A 13482-nucleotide genomic window follows, 5' to 3' on the forward strand; every position below is an offset into this window, starting at 1 on the left:
CTGCCTCTCCGTTAATCCACCACTGGCTCTCTCCATGCCAGAAGAGACTTCGCCAGTCAGGCTGCAATTAAATGCACAAGAGCAGAGTCGTTAGAAAAGAGATGGCAACTGTAGTTTAAATTAAATATTGATGTCAAGTATCACAGATTTTAAAAAGCCAGTGAATAGTCACTATAAAGTGTTGCAGAGGAAAAAACTAGGTGGGGAGGGGGGAAATTAACTTGGGCTTTTGCTCTGTGAGTGTAGGCCAAAGCCTGTGTGGCAGTTACTGCATCCAATTGTTGTCACATCTTGGCCCCTGTCTCCTAGCAACCAGAGGCTTTCCAGCATGAAGAGGAATGAATGGTTGATTTGAACTGGTTGCTGGAAGTTCGAAGGACATAGCACCCTATTGTTCTTCCTTTCTTTGTGACTGGAGCGGTTGAAGCCCTAATCGGCGGTAGAAAGACCTTTCCTCAACCCCTTTGCATCGGTCAAGATGTGCCCTGCCCCATGGTGAGCATTTGGGGGAGCACACAAGTGGGGTGACAGAGATGGTGGCTTGCAGGGAGCCTAAGAAATAATCACTTCCCTGAACTTCCACAAAATGTCTGATCAGACATCGCTGGAATAATGGTTCTGCCGGCTAGGAAGTCTCCAGCCTGCTTCTTGAAATAGAGCCCTTTCCAGCAAGGATATCTGCAGCAGCCATTCACCAGGTGCAGATCTCCAAGCTGCGGGGTGGCTCTTTTCAAGCAGGGAGCTACGCCAAGCTTTCCCTGCCAACCAATATATCTAATGACAAAGGAGTGCCATCCATTGCCTCCCAGGCCAAACTCGCCTGCGGTGCTTACTCATAAATAATTGTTCTTTGCAGGCACAAACAGCCATAAACACATAGCAGAATGTTATGGGAGAACTGGAGGAGATTACTCGAAACAAACTTGGTAATTTTCTGATATGCCCTTAAGCAGTCATTATCTGTTGCCTTTTGTCTATAGATGCAGGCTGGACTCAAATCATAAAGAGACCTGTATAGCCAGTTATACCTTGTTTCAGCTGTACTTGTTTTTAGGGATGTGCACGGAACTGGCGACAGCTGGTTTGACAGCGGGGGGCAGGTTTACATTTAAAGAGCAAGGAGGATGCTATCCCCTCCCCCTGCATTTCCCCCATTGACACTGTGCTTAAAAACAGTCCTGCGGGGCAGCAGCGTACCTTGTTGCTGCCCCACTGTGCATCGGACCGGAAGTGCCCGGTGCACATGATATGTGTGTGTGTGTGTGCACGTGATCTGTGCACATGCACCAGGCACTTCTGGTTCAATGCGCACTGGGGCGGCACTGCCACTCTGCAGGACCATTTTTAAGCACAGCACTGGTGGGGGAAATGCGGCAGGGAGAGTAAGAGCATCCTCCTTGCTCCTTAAAGGTCACCTCTCCCCCGCTGTCAAACCGGCCAAACTTTTGAACCAGTTCAGAGGTCTGTAAAAGGGCCTCCGAACTGGTTTGTGCTCATCCCTACTTGTTTTACCTGAAGAGTTCTGTGAAGCTAGGAAAGTTTGCATATAACCTTGAAACTACTGCTTGCCCCACAGCAAAATAATAATGAAAGACACCAGGGCTGCCATTAATGCTTGGAGATTCCAAAGGGAACTTGCTAAATTTCCTCCTGCGCTTTTATTTCTGTTGTTAATATTATATAAAACTGCAATCCTATGCATATCTACCTGGGAGCAAACCTCTTTGAACACAGTGGAACATGCTTTTGAATAAATATGCATTGTATCACATAGTATGCCATTTAAGCATGCAAGGAATGTGCATTATTTTAGTCCCACGCATATTGCTCATGGGCAGACAAGAAAATAATTTTGGAATGGTGAGATTGGAAGCAGCGCTTAAGAAGTCAAGGCTCATACCAGGGGAAATTTGCTACCCAGAACTTTGCAAACAGGAGTTTGCTAACAGATATCAAAGGAGTTTTGCATAGAGCTTAGCGATGAAATGTGCAGGGAGGTACACAAGCATGAGGAGAAGGTGAGTACTACCCCACATTTATAATTTTCTTGGAGGACAGAGCTTAAAAGCTTTAATTAGCTGACAACTGCAGCTAAGGCTTAGCTTTCAAGTAAACAAGACTCTATCTATATATATAATTCTCCTGGGTGTGCCTTTCGAACATGCGTCCTGGCAGCCCAGCTGATTGGCTGGGCTGCAGGGACGCCTGATTGGGTAAGGCGCCAGGCTGTGGGCGGCCTTGGTGGCCGCGGAGCTGAGGCGGCGGGCCTGGGCGGAGCCGCGGGCCTTGGTGGGCCCGGGCGGAGCCACGGGCCTTGGACGGCAGTGGGCCCGGCTGGAGCCGCGGGTGGCGGTGGGCCCGGCCAGAGCCGCGGGCCTCGGCCAGCAGCCTGGCAAGAGGGTGGGGGAGAGGAGGCTGGCCACAGAGGCCAGCAAGGAGCGGCAACGGCAACGGCGGGGGGTGGGGGAGAGGTAGCCGGCCCCAAAGAGTGCACAGATGCTCTGTGTGGGGTCGGCTTGTATATACTAAATAGCCAATAAAACTAATTATGAAGGTAGAACGCCAGCAAGGGAGGGGTGAGTCCCAGTGTATTGCACAGAGTGTTGCATGTATGACTGTCTGAGTGAGGGGAAGAAGTTGTGGGTATGTGCTCGGTGCAAAGAGTTCCTGGCTCTCAGGGAACAAGTATGTTCCCTCAAAGCCAAGGTGGCTGTCCTGGAGAAGCTCAGAGAGGCAGAAAGATATGTGGATGTGGGGATGTGATAGAGGTATCCCACTCCCAGGCTGACAGCTCCTCTGCTGTCATGGAGAATGAAGATCTTGGGGGAAGGAGAACATCAGTCTGAGGAAGGGGGAAATGCCCCCTTAGAAGGGATCCTCTTCAGTGCCCATATCCTCTTACACAGAGGATATTAACCCAAGGGTTGGGGGCCTCCTAGTAGTGGGCAATCTGATTGTTAGAGACATAGAGAGATGGGTTTGTGACTTGCTTATAAACCACACGATGTCTTGCTTGCCTGTTGTGAAGGTTGTGGATGTCATGCAGCATCTAGATAGGCTGTTAGGCAGTGCTGGGGAAGAGTCAGCTGTCGTGGTGCACGTTGGCACCAACAGTGTTTAGAACAGCAGTTGGGAGGTTCTGGAAGCCAAATTTAGGCTGCTAGGTAGCATACTGAGGTCCAGGACTCCCCAGGGTAGTGTTCTCTGAAGTGCTACCTGTTCTACATGCAGGGCCAGTGAGACAGGCGGAGCTAAGCAGTCTCAATTTGTGAATGAGATGCGGGTGCCTAGAGGAGGGTGAGGTTAGATTTGTCAGGCACTGGGATACATTTCACAGCAAGCAATGCCTGTACAAAAGGGAAGGGCTCCACTGGAACCAAGATGGCACCAGACATCTGGCAGTGAAAACCAAAAAGGTCTCAGAGCGGCTTTTAAAATGACACCTGGGGGGGATTGCCAACAGGAACTGGGTAGTGTCTGATTCAGCAAGCAAAAATTTCAGATAAACCAGAAGGGAACAGTGTAGAACCAGGAATAGAGCAGACAGAAACACATGATATCTGGTAAAAAGGTCACATGACAATAATGGAGATAGCACATGCCAATTCCAGGTAAAAGTCTTGGTGTTTATATACCAGTGCCAGAATCCTCCAAGCCAAGATGGGCAAGCTGGAGTGTTTGGTTGCTAATGGGGAAAAAATGATATAGCAGAAACCTGCCGGAACGGTGAGAACCACTGGGACACTGTAATTCCTAGATACAAACTCTACAGAAAGGATTGGGGGTGGGGAGATTGGGGGTGGAGTAGGCAGATTGTGGGGTGGAGCAGAGGGATTTATTAGAATGTTAAAGAAAGGTATTGACAGAGAGGCCAAATTTCTAGACATGCTAAATGACTGTGCCTTAGAACAGTTGGTCACGGAACCAACCAGAGAAAAGGTGACCTTGGACTTAATCCCGAGTGATGCCCAGAACCTAGTACAAGATGTCAGAATTGTAGAACCATTGGGGAACAGTGACCACAGTGTGATCCAATTCAGCTTATATGTGAGTGAAGCTTTGCCAAGGAAGTCCAGCACAAAGGCATTGGACTTTAGAAGAGGAAACTTCTCAAAAGTGAGCGGACTGGTAAAAAGGAAGTTGAAAGGGAAAGTCAGGAGGGTCAAATCACTCCAGAAAGCATGGAAGTTATTTAAAACTCAAACAAACAAGCAAGCAAACAAACAAAAACAAAAAAACCCACCACAATAATATAAGCTCAGTTGGAATGTATACCAAGGAGGAGAAAAGATACCACCAAGTTCAGGAGGATTTCATTGTGGCTAGGTAGGGAAGCTATAAAAGGGAAGAAGACTTCCTCCATAAAATGGAAGTCCTGCCCAAATGAAGAGAACAGAAAGGAACATAAACTCTGGCACAAGAAATGCAAAGGAAGAATAAGGGATGCAAAAAGAGAGTTTGAAGAGCATATAGCTATAAGTGTTAAGGGGGATAACAAAAAGTTCTTTAAATATATCAGAAGCAGAAGACCTGGCAGGGAGGCGGTTGGAACCTTAGAAGATGAGGGTGTGAAAGGGATTATTAAGGAGGATAAGGAGATTGCTGAGAAGCTGAATGAGTTCTTTGCATCTGTCTTCATGGCGGAGGATACTGACAATATAGCCTCTCCAGAAATGAGATTTTCAGGTTTAACGGCTGAGGAACTGGGCCATTTGGAGGTGACAAGGGAAGATGTTCTAAACTGTCTTGAAAAACTAACTTAATTTTTAGTTTTTCAAGACAGTTTAGAACATCTTCTCTCATCACTTCAAATTGCCCTATCCACTCCCAGCACAGTACCTCCAGTGACTGTTGTTGGTGTGTATCTCATGTTTCTTTTTAGATTGGGAGCCCTTTGGGGACAGGGATCCATCTTATTTATTTCTTATTTCTCTGTGTAAGCCGCCCTGAGCCATTTTTGGAAGGGCGGTATAGAAATTGAGATAATAATAATAATAATAATAATAATAATAATAATAATAATAATAATAATAATAAATAATACCCTGATACAAATCCATGGTGTGGCCACATTCGAAATACTGCATAGTGTAGGGGTGTGCACAAAACCGGTTTGTTTGGTTCGAGTCCAGACCAGACAGACCGGACCAGGCATGTTCAGTTTTGCACACCCCCGAACATCCCTCAGCTCAGCTTGAGTTCAAGCTGGCTCAGGGGTTCTAAATATTAAAATAATAATAATAAACTCAATGCCGGGGTAGGGTCATCCTGCGGCCTCCAAGAGGTACTGTCGCCAGGGGGTCTCAGAAGGTTCCCCCTTCCCCCACTGGCAACATCCTCCAGAGGCTACTGGATGATCTGGACCTGGCAGTAAGTTAATTTGTTTTTTCCCCTCTTTAAATTGAACACCCGAGGTGTCTGGGGTGGGGTTGGCTTGAAGTTGAGCACAACCAAACCAAACCGGGCCCTGTTTGGCTAGAGGGCGAGCCATTGAACAGGCCCGGTTTGATGGCAAACAGGGGTTTGCACATCCTTAGCATATAGTTCTGGTCACCATATCTTAAGGACATTGTAGAACTGGAAAAGGTGCAGAAGAGGGCAACCAGGATGATCAGGGGCCTGGAGCACCTTACTTATGAGGCAAGGCTACAGGCAGCATCTGGGGGTTTTTAGTTTGGAAAAGAGGCGACTACAGGGGGACATGATAGAGGTGTATGAAATCATGCATGGGGTAGAGAAAGTGGACAGAGATAAATTTTTCTCCTTCTCTTACACCACTAGAACCAGGGGTCATCCTATGAAACTGAAGGCTGGGAAATTTAGGACCAACAAAAGGAAGTACTTTTTCACACTGTGCATAATTATTGTATGGAATTCTCTGCCATGGGATGTGGTGATGGCCACTAGTTTGGATGGCTTTAAAAGAGACAAATTCACAGACAGGTCTATCAATGGCTACTAGTCTGTTGGCTATAGGCCATCTCCAGCCTCAGAAGCAGGATGCCTCCAAATATCAGTTACTCGGGAGCAACAACAGCAGGAGAGAGGATGTGGCCTCACCTCTTGCCTGTGGGCTTCTCAGAGGCATCTGATGTGTGAAACAGGATGCTGGACTGGATATAGGCCTTGGGCCAGGATCCAGCAGGGCTGTTCTTATGTAGAGGCAGACTGTGAGTGAAGCTGATTTTTCCATGGCAGTTTAGAGCTATACAATCTGGGATTCACTGACTTCATAATTATTTGCTTTCAGGTATAAGGAGAAACTGCCTTCCAAGTGTTTTCAAGACCATGTCACTAACAAAGAGAGATTCTCAGATGCCCTCAATGGCCAGAGGTGGAGATTTTTGAAAAATGGCCTGGATGACTTCAGGAATGGCTGCCCTCCTCCTTCTGACAACATCATCATCCGAGGCAAAAAGGGCCCAGTACCTGTTCTTCTACATTACAAACAAATGGATGCTTCACAGATAGTACCTTATAAGGCTAGAGAATTACAGACCAAAAGTGAAGTCAGTTTCTCCAAGCTCAGTGCAGCACAGAAAGCCAGGAAAGATTACATTGTGCAGACTGAGCACTGCCTGACCCAACATCCACTAGCGCTTTATCCACATTTGGAGGAAAGTGTGTCTCCAGAGGTAACCCCCTTCCCAAATCATCTGCAATGTGCACTCAATCCTATCTACTAAGACAGAGAAATTCAAGGTCAAAGGCAGATACCTTAATTCAGACTATAGTTGTTGAAGTAATGCAATTGCTTTGTGTTGGGATTTCCTACCCTCCTCCATGAGACAGGGTTGTTTACCCAGTCAAACGGCAGAAGCAGGGGCCTCCGGATGCCAGGACAACCCCAGTAATTACTTTTTAGAAGTTAGGAAGTGCTCAGAGAGGTGGGCAACAGCTCCTATCAGCTCCACAGCTGCAGGTGTGTGTAGAAATGCTAGTGAAGGCGGTGGAGTTGGAGAACAAATCCCCTTTGGAGGCCAAGGATTGGGTGGACAATCTACTTGCCTGGCCAGGGAAGAAGGAGCAAGCTGGAATGGGGGAGCAGTGTCTTAAATGTAGGGCTTTATTCAAAGCAGGGGCTGCCGAAGATGAGAGGATCAGCAGGGATGGGGTTTGTTGGTCTGGTGGACTCCCGGAGAGGAGCTCAGACCTTTGCTCCCACTGATAGGCAAAGGAGTGGAGTGCAGAGGCGTAACTAGGGAAAATGGCGCCCGGGGCAAGCACTGAAATGGCGCCCCCCGCGCCCCAACATACTACATTATACTTAGGTTTTTCCTCACAAGCGCCCGCCGCCGCCAAGCCAGGCCACTGACTGGCCGCCAGTCGCCAGCAAAGCAATGGGGGGGGGCGCGGGCGGCGCAGAAGGGACCACTTGTGGGGGATGGGCTGCCTACGCGCTCCCTTGACTGCTGCAGCGCTGCTGCACTGAGCAGGAAACATTTGTATTAACAAAATTTTTTAAAAAAAATTAAAAAATTTTTTTGTCATGTCGGCGCCCCCCATGTGACCAGAAAAGATGGCGCCCGGGGCACGTGCCCCCCCTGCCCCCCCTATAGTTACGCCTCTGGTGGAGTGACTATACTTCCCTTCTCCCTCAACTCTGAGGCAATACCCATTAGGGATGTGCACGGAACCGCGGCGGGGTGGTTCAACGCCAGTGGGGGTGCTGCTTTAAGGGCGGGGGAGGGTGCACTCCTGCTGCTTTCCCTCCGCCGGCGCTTGTTGCCAGTAAAAACCTTCGGGGCGGCAGCATACCTCCCTGCTGCCCCTTTCCCTCCTCGGCCAGAAGTGGCCAGAAGTACCGGGTGCACGTGCACATGTCGAGTGCACATATGCATGTCAGACAGGCGCGCGTGCACACAACGTGCACACACGCACCCGTTATTTCTGGCCACTTCCAGCCGAGGCGGGGGAAGGGGCGGTAGGGAGCTATGCTGCCGCCCCAAAGGTTTTTACTGGCAATGAGCGTCGGTGGTGGTGGGGGAAGCAGTGGGAGGGGTAAGTGCACCTCCCCCCGCCCTTAAAGCGGCAGCCCCACCTACATCGAACTTCGAACTGGCCCCGTATTCAAACCTGTTCGGGGGCCCGTAAAAGGGCCTACGAACAGGTTCGTGCACATCACTAATGCCCATGCCTATAATTTAGTGCGAGAAGGTGGGAAGGTTAATTAGAGAATTCCTCCTCCCTAAACACGGACACTTTGTAATGCAATACCTTAAAACTGAACAAGAAGTCTTTATTATTCTTCATACATTTTCAGCGAAGTTTCTTGGATGAGGTTTGCTTGCAAGACAAGACCCTAGATCTGGGCTGTCCAGCACCTTAGATATATCTTAAGATGTATTAAATTTACTTAAGATGTATTTAATATTTAAAATGTATTTAATACTTAAGATGTATTAAAATCCAAGAGCTGAGCTTGCTCAGCTGAGCTAAGGCAAAAAAAAAAAAAAAAAGTTTTCACTGCTCAGCTGTTTGTAAGCTCATCATAAGCTGAATTATGTCACAAAGGTTTTGTTTTTTAAATTATTTAATGTTTTTTGACATTTTGTATTTTACATACATTTCTCCCTATCCCTCCACGCCCCCGCCCCAACCCTGAGCCTGACCTTCCCTCCCCTAGCTAGCCTTTTCACTGGCTGAGGGGAGGTGGGAAAAGAAAACAAAGTTATTTTTCTTTAAATTCAAGCAGAGGCTCATTTACTTTTAAGTTATGCTTTAATTCATTCAGGATGCATAATGAAATCTAAAAATAAATTACAATCATTCAGAATAACTAGATATCAAATAACCAGATTGTGTTCCAAAATACAAACTAAATTGCTTGTTGGATGGAACTAAATAGCTTGTAGAGTTTTGCTTTGATAAAGCAATGTCAGCTCTTAGTCAGCTTAGTTGCCAGTAGCACTGTTTAAACCAATCAAGGTAAAACTTACCAGAAAGATTTCAGAGAGGGAGAGAGATAATCAACAAAAAGTGTCACTTCTTGAAAGCTGGGAAATTAGCAGGCCTGGGCAAGCTTTCTCCTTGAATGGGATGCAAAAAAGATGTCCCTGTCAGGAGCCTGGTCAGCAGGCAAAATCCCACCCAAATATGGGACCAAAGTAGTTGAGTACTGTGCCCTAAGAAGTATTCTACAATGCAGGGCTGAGGTCAAGCAAAGGAAGATAGCAGCTTAAGGCAATGTCTGGGCAGGCAGATCTCTGAGAGAATGTCATGTAGCTCAATTCTAAACAGGTTTACTTGTAAAGAAATTTCACTATGTTCAGTTGGGCTTAGTACCAGATAAGTGTGCTTAATAACAACACCTGACCTGAGTATTTCTAGGAGACCAGAAGTTCGTACTTGGCCCCAGCCAATTAGGACTTGTATATGTGTAGGTCTTCCTCAGAGGCAAAGGGGCTTTATGTGTCTTCTTCTGGTATACCAGTTAAAATAATTCACTCAAGAATATACTTTGGCATCTGCTCCTAGCCTCCTTTCAAGCACCAGTTTAGACCTGCCTCTTCCTTCATTCTTTCTGTGTTGCAGCTCACACATCTTTGTGTGGGGGACAGGGCTGTAAGCTCTGAGTATCCACTCAGTTCTTCCTTATTCTCTCTCTCTCTCTCTCTCTCTCTCACCATCCAAGCAAGGCACAGAGAAGATATTCCTGTGCAAACTGAGAGTGCCCCAGTACTTCCTGTAGTTCTGGGTCTCGCTCCCATTTCGTGTGTGTGTTTATTTTATTTTATTTTATCACATTAATATACCGCTCAAACTTTTGTCTCTTTTCGTCGTATGGAGGTGATCATGCCAGAAGCAGCACAAGAGCATGTATTCACCATCACAAGACTGCCGCTGCCTTTATTATACATGCACTGCACTTCAATTTTTTCTAAATTATTTGCCTGAGGAAGAGGGGATCCCAGTAGATGGTGCAGGAGGACATGACATGTTCCACACACGTTTTCATACAGAACATGGACTTACATGAACATGTACATTTATGTTGACTTTGTTAATACATGAATATGAGAGCAGAGCTGATCTTGTAATAGCAAGCATGAATTGTCCCCTTTGCTAAGCAGGGTCTGCCTTGGTTTGCATTTGAATGGGAGATATGTGTGTGAGATATCTGTGTAAGACATTCCCCTCAGGGTATGGGGTTGCTCTGGGAAGAGCATCTCCATGCTTCCATGCAGAATGTTCCAAGTTCCCTCCCTGGCAGCATCTCCAAGATAAGGCTGAGAGAGAATCTGCCTGCAACCTTGGAGAAGCTGCTGCCAGTCTGGGTAGACAATACTGAGCTAGATGGATCAATGGTCTGACTCAGTATAAGGCAGCTTCCTGTGTTCTTGTCTTCCTTCTTATGTACTCCCTGATTAACTCTTTGAGTCAATGTTTCCACTTGTAAGCTTATATAGAAACATAGGAAGCTGCCTTATTCTGAGAAAGACCATTGATCCATCTAATTCAGTACTGTCTATTCTCATTGGCAGCAGCTATCTAAGGTTTCAGGCAAGAGTCTCTCCCAGTCCTACCTGGAGATGCAAGGGCAAGGACTGGACCTAGGAACTTTCTGCTTGCAAGCAGATGCTCTACCACTGAGCTACGGCCCCATCCCCTAAAGGGAATATCATACAGCAGGCAGTGCTCACACGTAGTCAGTCACCTATTTAAATGCAAACCAAGGTGAACCCTGCTTAGCAACAAAGACCATTCATACTACAGCAAGCCTGGCTCCCAACCCCATTGAACTATCTGACATCTAAGAAGAGTTGTGGCTTGGCTAAGGACAGAGTCAAGAAAGACAGATTCCAGTCCCTGCAGCTGTGCCCTAGCTAGTGTGTGGAGGACCAGGAGCTTAATCCAAGGTTTTTGGAATCGTAAGCCTGTGACCATTTAATGAACTTGACTGACTGAATCATGAGTCAGATTCCTTAACCTATGAGATTAAACACATACACATACACACACACACACACACACACACGACTGAAAGGCAAAGTGTGGGCTTCTTTTCATGTGTCTTATGACTTTGGATATTCAGTACACCCTGCAGTCCCATTTTATTATTATTATTATTATTAGTAGTAGTATTATATTTATATCCCGCTCTTCCTCCAAGGAGCCCAGAGCGGTGTACTACATACTTGAGTTTTTCCTCACAACAACCCTGTGAAGTAGGTTAGGCTGAGAGAGGAGTGACTGGCCCAGAGTCACCCAGCTAGTATCATGGCTGAATGGGGATTTGAACTCAGGTATCCCTAGTCCAGCACTTTAACCACTACACCACGCTGGCTCTTCAACGTTTCTTTGCACGAAAGATGACATTGTTCAGTTTTATGCCATATTGAAAGATACAGTATAGCACACCAGGGAAAATATATTAGCAAGGTATTCTAGATCTTGAGTCTTGCATTTGGTTTACCCCATAGCTTTTTCGGGAAGTTGTGAGGCTCCTGGACCCCGAGCTGCACCTGAGCAGAAGCTCACATGGCTATGACAGAACTCAAGCAACTCTCCCAACTATTCAATATCACCTGAAGTGCGAAACAAAATCACCGCCAACTCACAGTGCACCCCTGCAGTAAGTGCTGAAGAATAGGGGGAATGGGTAATTCCAAGGGCTGCTCCTGTATGCTGATCTTCCCCGAGAAGGGAAGGGATGAAACGGGGAAATGTCTTTCCTTAAGTTAAACATGAGGAGCTTTCTCTGACCAGAGGCCTTGTTGCATGATGAGTCAAAGCATGGCTTTGTATGATATTCCCATTAGTCTTTTTTCAAGGATAACAAATCTGCACCTAGGATGAGAGATGGTGTGGTGGTGGAGGGCAAGACATACTGCAATAGGCCCACCATCTGGGCTGCTGTTTGCTCTCTCCTTTTTTATGTATGTATTTTTAAAGAACTTGTTTAGCCCAGATTGCAGCACAAACCATTACATGTTTGGAAAAATCCATTTACTTAGAGTTCCTCTAGCAATGGCAGCTGTACAATGGCTGCCCAAAACCTCTTTGCACCTCAGGTGGGGCGGGGGGAGTTTTGCCTCCCCCACTTTCTTTTTTCAGTCAGCAGCAGCTGTCACCACAGCCTGCTTGATTTACGTGTGTCTGCTCACACATACACTGATCATTGCTGCTTTCTCCTTCCTCTCCGTCCTCTGAAAAAGCTGAAGAGGAATTGAGGAAAGTGCATAGAGTATAGTTGACTCTCTATGGAGTGTCTATCATACTCTAATGCCCTTTCTGTAGAATACTGCAGAGTAATGCCTTTTCTATAGAGTACTTTCTATAGAGCTCTTATAGAGCTTGTTTCCTTTTCCTCCCACTTCTAGTTATCAACCCAGCCACAAAGGACAAGGCAGCAGCAAGAGGTTGAGAGGAGAGGAGCAACTCTTTGCTGAGTGTTGGCTGTGACATCACTCAGCAAAGTGCTGCAAAGATGGCAGGGCTAGTCAGGTGAGATGGCAAGGGGCTTCTGGGGCATCTTAGCATCCTTTGACACCCCAGTAATTTGTTGCTTGAGGTGACCACCTCACCTTGCCTCATGGAAGGCTTGCCCCAGGTGCTCTCCAAGGCAGCCTTTACTATGGTCCAGTCTTGGATCTGGCAAGATGGAAGCTGAGATTATCAGGATAGTGAATTCCATGCTAGGTGCCAGATTATGCATCTATGTATGTTTGTATGTCTCTATGTATAAATCGCTGTGGGTGCCTTTGTCAAGGCAGAAAGGCGGTATAAAAATGTAGTAAATAAATAATAAATAATGTGTATGTATTACAATCCCTTTCTGCAGTAATCAAGGTGGTTCACAAGCAATTAACTAACAAAATCACAAAATAACTAACAGTATAAAATTAAGAAAAAAGCATCAGTTTAAAAACATCAAATGAAACCTATTTAATTAAAAGCATGCTGGAATCAGTGGTGGCTGGCTGGTCAGTAAGGGCAGGAGGGGCAGTGCCCCCTGCAAACAAAAACAGTAAAAGATCAGACTTACCAGCAGCCAGGGAAACCTTCAGAGCAGGAAGCTTCTTCCAGCCCCTCCTCCCCTGCCTTTAACTTTTTGTTTTGATCTTACTGGCTAGAATGGCTGCTACTCAAGCTACTCTAGCCAATCTGATTCCTAGGGGGCTCCTCTTGGCACTGCCCCCAGGAAGAACTAAAATAATGGGTTAAAAATAAGGATGTGCACGGTCCGGCATTTGGCTGGTTCGGCGGTGGGGGTTACCTTTAAGAAGCAGGGAGGGTGCCCTTACCTCCCCCCTGCCCGGCATTTCCCCCACCGGCACTGTCTCTAAAATCGCTGGTGTGGGGCGGCAGCGTCCCTCCTTGCCGCTCCAGTCAGCGTCATACTGGAAATGGCCAGTGCGCGTGCGTGACATAAAAGGACCGCTGAACTGATTCGTGCACATCCCTATTAAAAATGCTCCCCTTGGTTGCTTCAGGGTGTATATTTTAAATACATATTCCCCTTCTTCCTGGGGGCAGTGC

At 46.7% G+C, this 13482-nt stretch overlaps 1 protein-coding gene across 11 annotated transcripts in view; it reads left to right on the forward strand.

Annotated features, from left to right (window-relative positions):
* FAM47E (family with sequence similarity 47 member E) overlaps window positions 1-13482 on the forward strand; it is a 61784-nt gene that overhangs the window by 9778 nt on the left and 38524 nt on the right. For 4 of the 11 annotated variants that reach the window (XM_053255425.1, XM_053255422.1, XM_053255426.1 and 1 more), the window contains exons 2-4: window positions 310-495; window positions 6251-6635; window positions 11424-11575. In XM_053255425.1, the coding sequence (XP_053111400.1) occupies window positions 479-495; window positions 6251-6635; window positions 11424-11575 (554 nt within the window). In that variant the 5' untranslated portion in view covers window positions 310-478. Of the gene's footprint in view, window positions 1-19; window positions 496-613; window positions 927-1735; window positions 2019-6250; window positions 6636-11423; window positions 11576-13482 lie in introns of those variants that run through there. The other 7 variants (XM_053255424.1, XM_053255430.1, XM_053255428.1 and 4 more) reach the window with 7 other exon arrangements.

Source organism: Hemicordylus capensis, chromosome 5, assembly GCF_027244095.1.
Source record: "Hemicordylus capensis ecotype Gifberg chromosome 5, rHemCap1.1.pri, whole genome shotgun sequence".
NCBI classification, from domain to species: domain Eukaryota; kingdom Metazoa; phylum Chordata; class Lepidosauria; order Squamata; family Cordylidae; genus Hemicordylus; species Hemicordylus capensis.